This window comes from Temnothorax americanus, unplaced genomic scaffold (genome assembly GCF_048541705.1).
Source record: "Temnothorax americanus isolate GAGA-0224 unplaced genomic scaffold, ASM4854170v1 Scaffold15, whole genome shotgun sequence".
NCBI lineage: Eukaryota > Metazoa > Arthropoda > Insecta > Hymenoptera > Formicidae > Temnothorax > Temnothorax americanus.
Genome location: NW_027509286.1, coordinates 3,681,431 through 3,697,401, shown reverse-complemented (window position 1 = coordinate 3,697,401; position 15,971 = coordinate 3,681,431). Strand labels below are relative to the sequence as shown.

At 42.1% G+C, this 15,971-nt stretch overlaps 2 protein-coding genes across 2 annotated transcripts; both read right to left on the bottom strand.

The window, feature by feature from the left end:
* Window positions 1-12,020: 12,020 nt before the first annotated feature.
* On the bottom strand, window positions 12,021-14,825 carry LOC143895191 (uncharacterized). The gene has a single exon (XM_077402157.1). It carries the CDS (start codon window positions 14,823-14,825, stop codon window positions 12,021-12,023), a length of 2,805 nt encoding a protein of 934 aa, XP_077258283.1.
* Window positions 14,826-14,945: 120 nt separating this feature from the next.
* LOC143895190 (uncharacterized) lies at window positions 14,946-15,719 on the bottom strand. The gene has a single exon (XM_077402156.1). The coding sequence runs from the start codon at window positions 15,717-15,719 to the stop codon at window positions 14,946-14,948; it is 774 nt and encodes a 257-aa protein (XP_077258282.1).
* Between the last annotated feature and the right edge of the window lie 252 nt (window positions 15,720-15,971).

Genomic DNA, 15,971 nt, shown 5'->3' with positions numbered 1-15,971 from the left:
ATATAGGTTTTTGGAGGAGCATGGGTGGGCGATTTTTAACGGAGGAATTAGAGAAGATGAGGAGGGAGAATAGACGTATACAGGGAGGAGAGGGGAGTCGGTGATTGACTGCGTGTTGGGGGACAGTAGGACAAAGGAGAGGATAGAACGGATAGTGGTGAAAGCGAAGGTCGACTCAGACCACCAGCCAGTGACGGCGTGGGTAGAAAGGGTGGAGGACGGTTTGGGTAAAGATAAATCAACACCTCACCCACGTCGACGCCATACTTAATGTCATGGAGCAACCACAGCAAAGCGGACTGGGTGGAATAGCCTTCCGGTAACCGGATTGCCGATCATCGAAAATATTATGAGTAGCTATAAAGTCCGAAATCTGGCGGTGTAGAATTTTTTCGAACAACTTAAAGAGTTCGCACAGATTAGCAATAGGCCTCGTGTCCGAAGAAGAAGCGGGAGATTTAACTTTGAAGAGCGGTCGAAGTATGGCTCGCTTCCACAAAGACGGGAAGTGACTGAAATTCAGACAACAATTAAAAAATGTCGTAAGGAGATTGCCAATCCGGGGCAGGGCTAAGGCTATGGCGTATAGAGGTAATTGATTATAACCCGAGGCAAGGGAAACAGAAGAAGCGGAGACAAAGGAGCTAAGGTCCTCAAAGGTGATCTGAGTAAAACTGAAAAGTGGTGCGTCAGGTACTATGGAAGAGATGATGTCAGAAAATTGAGAAAGTGTACAAGAAGGAAAGCAGTTGAAGATGGAGGCATAATGGGCATTTAAAATATCACGAGAAAAAAAATTGAGCGGAGAAGGTAGAGGAGACTCAATGAGCCCAAGACTGGCAAGCTCACGCCATAACCTGGATGGATCAGAAATAGCAGTCAATCTCTCCATGTGATAGCGCTCCCTAGCCCTTCTCAAGTCGTCTGTGAGATCATTTCTATATTGCCTATAGATATAAAAATCGAGAATGTCTCGCGATCTTTGGGCAGTATTATAGAGACGGTTGCAAAGTTGAATTCTGCGAGCAAGTTGGTCAGTAAGCCAAGGCGCAGCTGGGCGAGTAACACGAAAGGTGCGGATGGGCGCATACTGATTAAGACAGGACGTGAAGTCGTCAGTCAAGGTATTTAAGATGTCATCTAAGTCAGGCCCATTAAGACTCTTACGGCTGAAGTCCTCGGCGAAAGATAAGGACAACGTAGAGGCGAGAGTCTCGACGAATCCTGCCCCATCGAAATCTCTGTAGCTGCATCGAACTAAAGTACGATTCGAAGCAGATGGAACCACAAACGTGTACTTCAGCTCAATCAGGTCGTGACCGTTAATGAAAGGCGCATCCGATTTACGAAACGATAAAACTTTATCAAGGCTATCGACTATAAAAACGTCCAACCACGAGTCAGAAGAGCGAGTGTGAAAAGTTGATTGCGAATCGACAATGCTGAGCGACAACTGTAAGACCATGTCTTTAAGGTGATCAGAATCGTAAGATGAAGCGAGAAGATTACAGTTAAGATCACCTGAAATGATAATATTTTTATAGTTATGCATGAATGTAGTGAGAGCATCAACATATTTACAGAAGTTTTTTCCCTTAGGTCTACGGTACATTGACGGGAACAAGAGAGGCTCACAATCGTCGCCCCGAATGTCCAGAACAAGAAATTCAGGCTCATTCGAGAAGACGAGAGGAGACGACGCGAGAACACAAGAGAGAGAGAGAGAGAGAGAGAGAGAGAGAGAGAGAGAAAGAGAGATATATATATGATATATGATATATATATTTATATGCCCAAGCAAAACTAAAGGGCAAAAAAGATAACAAAGCAATCATATACAAACATAAATAAAAGCAACAAAAACAAGAAAACTTAAAAACTACTTATAATTACCGCAACTAAGACTAACGCAACTTAAAACTAATTGCATTAGCGCAACAAGACTAAAGCAAGACAAGAAAGCTTAAAAACTTAAAAGCTATACTTATAATTACCGCAACTAAGACTAACGCAACTCACAACCAACCGAATAGCACCTCACAGGCAAAACAAAGGACAAGCACGGAAAGAAGAAAAAGGAATAAACCAGTCACTCAGATTCAGACGCATGTAAGTAGGCACTAAGAAGACTCTTGAAGGCAGGAAGGGAAGATGCTGATTTTATAGTGCCAGGAAGAGAGTGCCAGAAATATATCGACGAAAGCAGAAAAGAATTTTTGTAGGCAGTAGTTTTGTGAGCCGGAATGTGGAAAGTTTGAGCAGCCAATAAATAAGCTAGTCGGTCAGATCGCTTCAGTGACGGATCAGGAGCAATAAACAGCTTACGGAGATACACAGGCGAACTCATATAAAGAATACGATATATCTGACATCCAAGAAAGTACAGCCGCCTATTCTCAACAGTGAGCCACCTCAGTTGACGTCTGTAAGGAGTAATATGTTCATCATACTTCAAATTAAAAATGAAGCGAATACAGCAATTGACAAGACGTTGTAATTTGGTGTTTAACTCTTTACTAAGCCATGATAAACAAGACAACAGTAGTCAATATGAGGCATGATGAGAGTGACAAATAGCTTTATCCTAAGGTTGGTGGAAAGAGAATTTTTATTAAATTTTAAATTATGCAATGCAAAGTGGACTTTTTGCGAGATTAATGAGATGTGTTTAGTCCAAGAGAGATTGGACGTAAATACCACACCTAAGTTTCTCACCTCACTTACAAATGGTAAAGGAGTGTTATTCACGATAATGGGAGATAAACAGCCAAGATCGATACCATTGACATAAGCTTGACTACTAAATATAATGACCTTAGACTTGGCTGGGTTGAGCTTGAGCCCATTCCTGTTAGCATACTCAAAAATTGCATTGGCATCTCTCGACATTAGCTCTAAAGCAAGGGGGATATCAGCAGGTGAACATTGACGGTAAATTTGAACATCATCTGCGAAAATCATATGAAACACATAAGAAAGTATATAACATATATCATTAATAAACAGAGAAAACAACAATGGGCCAAGCACGGAGCCTTGAGAAACACCACAAGAAGTGAAAATCCAATCAGAAAGATTGCCAGTATCGTCAATAACAGCTTAAGAGCGTCCGGTCAAATAGGAGAAAATCCAGTTTAGAACTGCATCTGAGAAACCAATCTCCTTGAGTTTAATAAGCAGCTGCAAATGAGACACAGTATCGAACGCCTTGCTGAAGTCGAACAGTATCATAATGGTCAAGAGTCCAACGTCAATTCCCTGCCTAATGTTGTTGCAAACACGCAGGAGCGCAGACTGCGTGCTATAACCCACACGATACGCAGATTGCCTGGGATTTAGGATATTATGTTGATTCAAGTACTCAACAATCTGCGAAGCAACTATTCTCTCTAATAGTTCAGATAGTTCAGGTAAGTTCGCAATTGGTCTAGTGTCAGACGGGGATAGAGGTGTGCGAATTTTAGAGAGAGGGCAAATATATGCTTTCTTCCACTTGGATGGAAACAAAGCAGCGTCCAGAGAACGATTAAACAAAGTTGTAATACAGGATGAGACCACTGTCCATGCGATACGGAGAGCATAGAGAGGAATACCATCGGAATCGGAGGCACAAGAGTGGATAAACTGGGCAGTAATAAGCCTGAAAACAGACTGAGCAGAAATAGGTGAGAAAACAAACTCAGGACGATCAGAAGGATGATTTACGGAAGCAATGGCAGAAATGAAGTCAGAGTGTAAGCAAGGAGGTTGAACATTGGAAACGGAAGAATAATAAGAGTTAAGCTGATTAGAAGTAAAGAAATGAAGAGGAAAAGTGTGAGATGACTTTGCAAGACCAAGTCGTGCTAGCTTTCTCCAAAGTTTTGCTGGATCCGTAATACCAATAAGAGATTTGAAGTGAAATTCACTCTTCTCTCTCGCACATTTGATGTCAGCATTTAGCTGATTGCGAAAAAGTCGATACATAGCATAGCTTAACAAACAGTTAGTCCGTTTGGCGCGCTTATATAACCGGTTACGATAGCGCAATCGATCAACCAATTCCCTCGTGAGCCATTTCACAGGAGGTTTCCTAACAACAAACACACGTAAAGGAGCAAAGGTGTCAAGTGCTCTTAGTAAGTGATGAGACAGTACCTCACAAAATCCATCGACTTCCGCATCACTAGACAAACCATCGATCGCGGCTCTCACCTCGCCAGCAATAGAACCGAGAAATTCAGTGAACACTGAACAATCTATGCGCTTGTAATTATAGTCCAGTCAAATTAGACAAAGAAAAGGCTTTTGCTCGGAAGTGAAGCGGTATCAATGAAACCTTTTTAAGGTTGTTGGGGAGATGTAGAAGAGCTTATTTCTGAGTTGTCGGGTTAATCGGACCGATGGGTTTTTAAGGGGGGGAGGGGGAATGAAAAATTTTGTTTTTTCGCAATAACTCGGCGAATTTTGACCGTACATGATTTACTAACCTTTCATTTTGTAGCTTTTTTAAAGCCCTACAATTCATTTCCTGAAGACCCTAACTTAAAATCAATGTTTGTCGAGTTCTAGCCGGTGAAAGTGGGAAAAAATGTATTTTGTCGCGGTTTTTTGCGTTTATCTCGTTTCCATTAATAGATAGAAATGTGCCGCCACTGACAAAGTTGTAGGGCTTAAAGAGACCTACAAAACGAGAGGTCAGTCGTTCAGATTCGTTAAAAATTGAGCCCAGGGAAGCCTCTGGAAGTCGCGCTTTTAACGCGTGGCCGATCGTCGCCGGCGGCGCGGCGGCGCGCCGCCGCGATGACGATCGGCCATGCGACGGCGCGTGTCGAGTCGAGTGCGCTCGAGACTCGCTAGAACTCGACAAATATTGATTTTAAGTTAGGGTCTTCAGGAAATAAATTGTAGAGCTTTAAAAGAGCTACAAAATGAGGGGTAGTAAATCATGTACGGTCAAAATTCGCCGAGTTATTGCAAAAAAACAAAATTTTTCATTCCCCCTCCCCCCTTAAAAACCCATCGGTCCGATTAACCCGACAACTCAGAAATAAGCTCTTCTACATCCCCCCAACAACCCTAAAAAGGTTTCATTGATACCGCTTCACTTCCGAGCTTAAATGTCTAATTTGACTGGACTATTACGTCGAGAGATGGATTGATCAGATGTATGATTAGCATTAAATGTTAAAGAGAGCGCTATGATATCGTGCCCAGCGATAAAAGGACTCGCAGACTTCATGAATGATGCCACCTTGTCCGCATCATCCACCGCAAAAATATCAAGCCACGAGTCAGAACAAGCTGTATGATGCGTAGGACCAGAGTCCACAATATGTAAAGATGAGCTAAACATGATTCCACGCAAGTACTGCGCCTCGCAATTCGTTGACAATAGATTGCAGTTTAAATCACCGCTAATAATTATATTCTTATAAAGGTGCGAGAATCGAGCTAATGACTCAACAAACTCATGTAAGAAGAGTCCCTTAGGTCTCCTATAGATAGACGCAAGAAGCACCGAATCACCACTTGACAGACGCACCTCGATAAGAAGATACTCAGGTTCATTAACACAGACGTTGTTTGAGATAGCTAAGATCCTAACCCTTAAGCGATTTATGCACATAACATGCTACCCCACCACCAATCTGACTCACACGATCATGTCGGATAAGGAAGTAGTCATCCAGAGCAACTAGTTCGTCTGAGATATTGGCGTTAAGCCATGTCTCAGAGACCGAGATTATGTGATAAAAGTTAGCATGGAAATATGATCGAATGTAGTCGATGTGACCTCGAAGAGAGTTTCGCATTAAATTGAGCAACACTGAAGAGAGAAGTTCTCAAAGCCGATCGACGAAATGAAACGGAAGATGATAAGCAGTCGGAATGTGCCCGTCAAAGGAGAGAGAGAGAGAGATTGATTGATTGATATATTTATATGCCCGAGCATAAGCTAAAGGGCAAGAACAGTATACAAACTACAAAAAAATATAAGCATTACTTCCGCATACATCACTAAGTGAGTAACATAATGATACTTAAAATTAACTTAAAAAAAAAAAAAATAAAAAAAAAATAAAACTAAAACTAAAACTAACCCTAATACTAAACCCAGCAAGTACGACCCGACCAGTACACGAACTAACACTCAAATTCAGAAAAGAACAGATGAGCACGAAGAAGACTTTTAAAGATTGAAAACGAAGACGCCGATGTAATTTGAACAGGAAGAGCATGCCAAAAATAGATGGACGAAAGATGGAAGGAGTTCCTGTAGGTAGTTGTTCTATGTAAGGGAATGTGGAAAACATGAGAAAAAGTGGTCAGTCTGTCAGATCTTCTTAGTAGTAGATCAAGTGGGGTGAAAAGTTCACGTAAATACACAGGCGAATTCATGTAAACAATACGATACATTTGACACCCGATAAAATACAGTCTTCTGTTCTCCACTGAAAGCCATCCGAGGCGACGTCGAAACGGCGTTATATGCTCGTCACGCCGCAAGTTGTAGATGAATCTGACACAACAGTTAACCAGTCTCTGCAATTTACTATTCAAATCACCACTCAGGCCATGATAAACCAAACAGCAATAATCAATATGGGGTAGAACCAGAGTCATAACAAGCTTGATCCTCAACTCAGTGGAGAGAGAATTCCGGTTAAATCTTAACTTGTATAAAGCACCATGGACCTTCTGCGAGACAAATAAGATATGTTTTCTCCAAGAAAGATCAGACTCGAAAAAGACTCTCAAGCTCTTCATCTCACTCACATATGGTAAGGGTATCTGATTGACCATTATCGGTGGAAGAAGATTGAGATCTATATTGTTAACATTGGCCCTGCTGCCAAATATAATCACCTTAGACTTAGCAGGATTCAGATTAAGACCATTCTCCTTTGCATAATTAAAGATGGCATTAGCATCCTGAGAGATTAGCTTAAGATTGTGAAGTAGATCGGAGAGTAGACTTAGGTGATATATCTGGATATCATCAGCAAAGATCATATGCTCAGAGTAGTTTAAGACTTTACCAATATCGTTGATGTAGAGGGAGAACAATGGAGGACCAAGTACAGATCCCTGAGGCACACCACTAAGCATCAACAACCAAGCCGAAAGACATCCCGCATCATCCACCACAGACTGAGAACGGCCTGTAAGATATGAATATAACCATAAAAGAACTGAGTCTGAGAATCCTAAGATCTTGAGTTTAATAAGAAGTCGAAGATGCGGGACCGTATCAAACGCCTTACTGAAGTCAAAGAGGATCATGATCACGAGAAGGCCATTGTCGATTGCCTTCTTAATATCATCACAAATACGCAGAAGCGCAGACTGGGTGTTGTGGCCCGAGCGATACGCAGACTGTCTAGGGTTCATAAGATTATATTTGGTTAAGTAAACTGAAATCTGTGAAGCTACAATTCTTTCTAATAATTTAGATAGTTCTGGCAGATTGGCTATCGGTCTGGTATCAGACGGGGACAAAGGGATACGTATCTTAGACAGAGGGCGGATAAGCGCTCGCTTCCACTGGGACGGAAACGAAGAAGTCTCTAATGAGCGATTGAATAAAGCTGTTAGACACGATGATATAATAGGCCAAGCCATATGAAGAATATAAAGTGGTATGCCATCAGACCCTGATGAATAAGAATGACGAGGTTGCTCAGAAATAAGCCGGAGGACAATGTCAGGTGTTATAGCAGAGAATACAAACTCAGGATAATGTGAGGGACGAGTAACCGAATTAATAGCAGAGATAAAGTCATCATATGAGCTGGGTGACTGAGTTTCAGAAACTGATACATAAAATAAGTTTAATTGATCAGGAGTGAAAAAGTGAAGTGGAGAAACCAAAGTAGATTTGACAAGACCAAGTAAAGCAAGTTCTCTCCAAAGTTTCGCGGGGTCTGCGATGTTTTTAAGAATGTCAAAATGAAATTGACTTTTGGCTCGTTTGATATCTACGTTCAGCTGATTACGAAAAAGTCTGTAAGTAGCATAGTCAAGAAGATTATTTGATCTTTTTGCCTGCTTAAATAGCTGATTTCGAGTATGGATACGAGTTTTAATATCAGTAGTAAGCCACCGTACTGGAGGCCTTTTAATGACTAACACACGATTAGGAGCAAATTTGTCGAGTGCCTCAAGTAAGCCTCCAGACAGAACATCACAGAATCCGTCGACATTAACCTCAGATCCATCACCAATAGCAGTCTGCACCACACCAGCAATGGACCTGAGGTAATCCAAGAACTCAGTATGATCAATGCCTCTGTAGTTACGTCGAGTTATAGAGCGCTTAGATATCGGTCCTGAGCCCAGTGACAAGGACAATTCGATTAGATCATGGCCCGCAATAAAAGGACTCTGAGATTTAGTAAAAGATAAAACTTTGTCAGCATCATCCACAACCAAAACATCAAGCCATGAGTCTGAAGTCGCAGTATGATAAGTAGGTTCAGAATCTACAATATGCAACGACAAGCTATACATAAGTTCACGCAAATAATTCGATTCATAATTAGACGACAACAGATTACAATTTAAATCTCCACTAATAATAATGTTTTTATAAAGATGTGAATGACTAGTAAGCGACTCAACAAAGTCATGCAAGAGCAGGCCTTTAGGTCTTCTATAAATAGACGCGAATAGAACTGATTCGCCATGCGGCAGACGTACCTCAAAGATAAGATATTCCGGCGCATTGTTACAGGTATTAGCAGAGGTAGCGATAAGATTTAGCTTAAGTGATTTGTGTACATAGCATGCTACCCCTCCTCCCATACGACCAACTCTGTCATGCCGAATCAAAAAATAATCCTCCAGGGCTACAAGTTGATCGGATACACTTTCATTGAGCCACGTTTCTGATACAGAAATAATGTGATGGAAACCAGTATTAAAATGTAAACGAATAAATTCTATATGTCCACGAAGGGAATTTGCATTAAATTGTGCTACATGAAAGTGCAATAGCCCGCCATTAGAACAGTCGACACTTAATGTATTAGGTCTGATTGGTCAAATAAGTTTAACGAGATCAGAAACATTGTCAATAAAGATAATAGGATCGCCATTCGCACGCCTGACACATATGCGACCATCTCTTACCCAGACATACTTATATAATTTTTCTCTTGCAGCACATTTCGCTTGCTGCAGAAGATCGTATGTAGCCCTAGACAAGAACTCATTTACATGTATATTGCGATCAGAACTGCCCCCGCACACCTCGCTCTGTCTAAGTACACGTTTAGCTCGCTTTTTAGCGATGACCACGTCGCGAACAGCTCTAGAAGTTAGCGTAACAATAAGCGAGTTCGTATTGTGAGAGATCGAGGGACTCTCCGCAGGCCCCAGAGGCTTCCTTGCAACAGTTCGAATATCAAGAATGTGACTGGATAAATCGGGAATATCGAGGGCATCAAATACATTACGAACTATCACATCAGGCATGACCGTTGATGCCCTCGGTATACCGGACACCATAACCTTATTGCAATCATTATCGCAAGACGGAGACACTGACAGAGTAGTCTTTAAAGTCTCGATTTCGCGCACCAGCGTCTCACTCTCTCTTTCTAATTTGGCAATACGCTGACAGTTCCGATCCACCGTTTCCGCGATACGATTTAACTGATTGAGTTTGTCGTTGATTTCTTTGTTGGTTCGTTGCTGATTCTCAATGAAAATCGTCATTCTGGTGTCGGATTCCCTTAAATTATCGATTAATTGACGCAAAAGATTGTTTGTTTCAGTCTGAGTTTGATCCTGAGTGCGGGAGAGCATGACATCACTCATATTAGATGAGGTAGAACTATATTGTGAGCTCTGATTATCCCTAGGTGTTAGTGGCATTCTTAATCTTTTGCAACAATCACTAGCAGATTTAGTAACGGTATATGCCTTAACACAACCCGGATGAAATGTTCTACCACACTCACCGCAAACAATAGACTGACCCGCGATTACTTTAGTACATCTGGTGCATACACACTGCATGAGTTCTCAGAAAATAGTCGGTTTCTATAAATAATAACGTGTCACTTTACACCCCGTCACAGTTGCAATGCGTATCACGGCAGTGGTCTATTAGAAAAACACTAGTAATCTAAACAGGCGTCCCAACTTCCGATTAGATACAGCAGAGCAGGCAGTGCAGCACAGCCAACAGGACAAGTACACTCCGATCACCAAAAGTGCTACTCAGTCAGTGACAAACAGTCCAGCCAATGCGCAGTCCCAAGAACAGCAGAGTGCAAGAAAGAGTAGAACAGCAAGGCAGCGCATGCGCAGAAGAAGTGGAAGAAATGGAAGAAGGCACTCATCAAAACAACTCCAAGAGCATAGCCGAATTTCCAAAAATGCTTGTCACCGAATTACACGGAATAGCGACTATTCCACGAAAAATTAAATGCAGCGCGTGACAAGCAGTAAACAACTTGCTTTTACCTGCAACAAAAAGGCCCGGAGGCCACACACAACAGCAGCAGTATGCACTTAATGCAGGAGCACAAAAATCGACAACCGACCAGTACTTACTAAGAGAGAGAGAGAGAGAGAGAGAGAGAGAGAGAGAGAGAGAGAGAATGAATGAATGAATGACCTTTATTAGCTTTCTCAGCTATTTTTACATACTACATATTTATACATACAACAGAACGTACTCTTTTAGCACACGTTTGAACATTTTTAGTTCTTCGCATCTTTTAATTTCGGCTGGCAGTGCGTTATACATTTTTACTCCTTCATAGAAAATACTTTTTTGCGCATTTCTCGTCCTACGAAACACTATTGCTATATCGCCGGTTTGTCTGGTTTGCCTATCAGTGTTCTTTCCCACTAATTCTAGACGGTCTTTTAATTGTTCCGGGAGCATGTTGTTCACCGCTTTAAAGATAAATGTACACACATTATAATATAGCCTCTGTCTTATGGACATAAACTGCAGCGCTTGCAGCATATGCTCCACTTTGGTATATCTATTGCATTGCAGTATGACTCTCATAGCTCGATTTTGCGCTTTTTGCAGCCTGGTTAGCTCCGTTTCACTCATGTCAATTAATAACGTTGCACAATACTCCAAATGAGGAGCTATGATTGTCTTATATATCGTGCACCTGGTATAAGCCGATATATAACTACCTATTCTATTAAGAAAACTCGTTTTTTTTCCTATTTTCTTTAGCATATAATCACAGTGATCTCTAAATCTAAGCCTATTGTCAATCATTATACCTAGGTATTTCATCATTTCGACACGCTCTATCTCAGTTCCATCTAAGCATGTCAACATAATATTACCTCTTAGCTCTTTTCTTACACTTCTAATTATCATATATTTCGTTTTCCCTGCATTTATTTTTAACTTATTTATATTCATCCACTTTTCTCTCTCTCTACTATAACAAACATCGAATTCATTTTCCTTTCTAGTTCTGCGCTACTTTCTCCCTCTACATATATTAAAGTATCATCGGCAAACATTTTTATCTTACACTCTTCTGGACAGACTTTGATTATATCATTTATGTAGAGAGAGAGAGAGAGAGAGAGAGAGAGAGAGAGAGAGAGAGAGAGAGAGAGAGAGAGAGAGAGAGAGAGAGATAGATAGATAGATAGATAAATTTATTTTATGCCCAAGCCTTAGCTAAAGGGCAAGGTACAACATAACATGTGGATATAATCTGTATAGCAACAACAGAAATGATTATCAGATAACAAAATTTTTGCTATATAGAAGCAATGTAACAAACACTATAATTAAAACTATATAACTATGTGCACGACTAAATTAACGCAAACTTAAACCTAATATTAATATTAACTGCTAGACACAGTCACACGACACGCCCAACACCTATAATAGAAAGTAATGTAACAAAATTAGACTATGATACTTGTAAATAACCAAAAGATTCACGCAACTTAATCATAACCGCCAGAACGCAGCCACACGATATGCCCAACACCCACAAAGGAAACATACTCTCAACGTGGTAGAAAAGCCGAAAGACTCAGTCTAACTCAGATGCCTGCAGAAATGATCGGAGAAGACTCTTAAAAGTTGGAAAAGAGGATACAGTCGTAATGTTGCTGGGTAGAGAATGCCAGAAATAGATTGCAGAGATATGGAATGAGTTCCTGTATGTAGCTGTTCTATGAGCCGGAATGTAGAAGGTCTGAGTGGGGGCAACCAGACGTTCTGATCTCCTCAACAATGGATCAGGAGTGGTGAAAAGCTCACGAAGGTAAGAAGGTGATCGCATGTGGAGTATACGATACATCTGGCAGCCCATGAAGTACAGTCTTCTATTCTCAACACGGAGCCATCCCAATTTCCGTCTGTACGCTGATATATGCTCATCACGTCTAAGATTGTATATAAATCTGATACAGCAATTTACTAGCCTCTGTAATCTCGTATTCAACTCGTCGGTCATGCTGTGATAGACCAGACAGCAGTAATCAATATGAGGCATAATCAAAGTGACGACAAGCTTTGTTCTTAGCGCAGTCGAGAGAGAATTCTTGTTGAATTTAAGATTATATAGCGCATGATGAACCTTCTGAGAGATGAGCGAGATATGCTTCTTCCAAGACAAATTGGATGTAAGAATAACACCCAGATTCCTAACTTCACTCACAAAAGGTATGGGTGCACCGTTTACAACTACAGGCATCAACTGACTGAGATCGATATTACTAATATTGGCCCGACTACCGAATATAATAACTTTAGATTTACTCGGATTGAGCTTAAGACCATTTGCTTCAGCATAGGTAAAAATGGCATTCGCATCTCTAGTTACCAATTCGAGACCGCGCTCAATGTCAGCCAGTGAACACAAGAGGTAGGCCTGAACGTCATCTGCAAATATCATATGATGTAAGTATTTCAAAACACGGCCTATATCATTAATATATAGAGAGAATAACGGAGGACCAAGCACTGAGCCCTGCGGCACTCCGGATGACGTAAATAGCCACTCAGAGATATTGCCGAGTTCATCAATCACTGCTTGAGAACGGCCTGTCAGGTATGAGAAAATCCATATTATAGCGGCATCAGAGAAACCAATCTCTTTCAGCTTCATGTAAAGTTTGGGATGTGGCACCGTGTCGAACGCCTTACTAAAATCAAAAAGTATCATGATTGTAATTTGACCATTATCGATTCCCTGTCTGATATCATCGCATACTCTTAAGAGAGCAGATTGAGTGTTGTGTCCCGGACGATAGGCTGATTGTTTGGGATTTAGCAGGTCGAATTCATCCAAATACTGCGCAATTTGAGAGGCAACTATTTTCTCAAGAATCTTCGACAACTCAGGTAGATTTGCAATCGGCCTCGTGTCAGACGGAGACTGTGGGTTTCGAATTTTCGAATGCGGGCGAATAAGTGCACGCTTCCATTCCGACGGGAATGTAGAAGTCGCTAACGACCGGTTGAACAGTTCAGTAAGCCCCGAGGAAATAACGGGCCAAGCAATCCGCAGAACGTATAGTGGGATACCATCTGAGCCTGATGCATACGAGTGTAGGGGCGCATTGGCAATAATCTTATAGACATCGCACGGCTGTATCTCTGAGAAATTGAACTCCAGTCGCAGTGCTGGTCTGGGTATATGGACAATAGATGAGACCATGTCAGCGTACGAACAAGGCAGTTGAGCCCCTGAGATCGAAGCAAAATACGCATTCAACTGATTAGTTGTAAAGAAGTGCAATGGAGAGACTAGAGTCTGTTTTATTAAGCCAAGTCGTGCGAGTTCTCTCCAAAGCTTAGCCGAGTCCGTGATTCTAATAAGAGAGTTGTAGTGAAACTCGCTCTTAGCACGCTTAATATCCATATTGAGTTGATTCCTGAACAATCTATAGGCAGCGTAGTCAAGTAGACAGTTCGAGCGCCTAGCTTGTTTATACAATTTGTTCCGCATGCATAACCGTGTCCTGAGATCCTCAGAGAGCCACCGCGCCGGTGGCCTTTTAATTACAATCACACGCGCTGGGGCTAAAGTATCAAGCGCTTCAATCATGGCCCCCGACAACTCCGCACAAAGGCCATCGACACAGCTACCATCATCCGCGTCAACTATGGACTGAATACGCCCAAGGAACTCAGGACTGCCCATAATAGACTGTAGGCAGCCTCGAAACTCGTCGGCATCGATACTCCTAAAGTTACGTCTAGTAATAGAACGCCTAGTAGTCTGGTTTGCTCCAAGTGAGAGCGTTAGTTCCAAGAGATCGTGACCAGCTATAAACGGACTCTCAGACTTCGTCAGCGCCAGAACCTTATCGCTATCATCCACAGCCAGAACGTCCAACCACGAATCGGCAGTAGCCGTATGGTATGTAGCCCCGGAGTGCACAATGTTCATAGACATACCCGACAGTAAATCACGCAGATGGCTGGCTTCAAAGTTAGTCGATAAGAGGTTACAGTTCAAGTCACCTCCGATAATTATATTTTTATACAGATGTGACACACTCGTGAGAGCTTCAGCAAATTCATGTAAAAGAAGACCTTTAGGTCTTCTATATACTGAGGCGAATAGTACTGATTCATTATTGGGCAAGCGGATTTCTAGAATGAGATATTCTGGAGAGCTAATGTCAGCCCCCGTAGCAGAGACATCGATAACCTTGACCCTCAATGAATCATGAACAAAGCAGGCGACTCCCCCACCTCGTCTACCCTCACGATCGCGACGAATCAAGAAGTAGCTATCCAGGGCCACCAGAGCATCTGAGACGTCAGAATGCAGCCATGTTTCAGACACCGAGATGACATGAAAGAAGCAGGTAGCGAAATGCATCCTAATAAAATCAATGTGCCCATGAAGGGAGTTGGCGTTAAACTGGGCAACACGAAACTGAGTTGACAACATAAGAGATTTTTCACATTTCACAGGCGTCCCACAGTCATCTCGGCCTGGTCAAACCAGCTTCGTAAGATCAGATTCCGAGCCAATACTGATGATAGGCTTGCCTTCCGAGTGTCTAACGCATATGCAACCACGTCTGGTCCAAACAAATTTATAGGACCTTTCCTTTGCAATGCGCTTAGTCGATTGCAAGAGATCATACGTGGCCCTGGGTAACATCTCATTCACATAGATTCTTCGATTTGATTCGTTTCCGCATATCTCACTTTGTCTGAGCACACGCTTATTTCGCATTTTTGACATGACTTCATTTCGCACCGTACTGGAGGTCAATGTAACAGCCAACGAGACAATTTCATCCGCACGCGAGGAATGATCACGGCGCGTATCTAAAGTTGACTTCCGAACCATGGATCTCACGTTTAAGATATGACATGTGAGATCCCCGATATCAAGGGCTTCAAACACATTCCGCACAAGCCTGTCAGATGTGACCTGTGACACCGCAGGCACTCCCGAGACAATTAGCTCAACATCTGACATCTCATGAGCCTTCGGGATCAACGAAGGTGATCTTGTTTCCCTAAGCTCCACGACTTCATGCGCCAATGCAGAGACTGTTTGCTCCAATGAAGCAATGCGCTTGCTGTTCTCTGACACCATGTCAGCAATGCGGTTGAGATTATTAAGCTTGTCAGTTATCTCCTTATTGGTTCGCTGCTGACTTTCAATGAAGTCAGCCAATTTATCACCCAGTCTCCGCAGTAGCTCATTCGTCGTGGTTTGTGAGCTCGATTGAGTGCTAAGGTTAGCAGGAGATGCCATATCCGGGAAGTTAAATGTAAGCGCACTTTTTTACCTTCCCTGGTCCCGCGTGCTGCAGCCGGTAGTTCTAAATCATAGTTGAGAGCTCACACACACAGATGGAGTCTACCGTAAACAACGAAAGACATCTGTCGTATCTTACAAGTTACAAGAACATAAGATTTCACACGCGCCTGACCAATTACGACACAGCGCGTTGCTGGCAGCCCCTCCCACCACGTGCAACGGACCTGACAAGGTTATATGCCATAA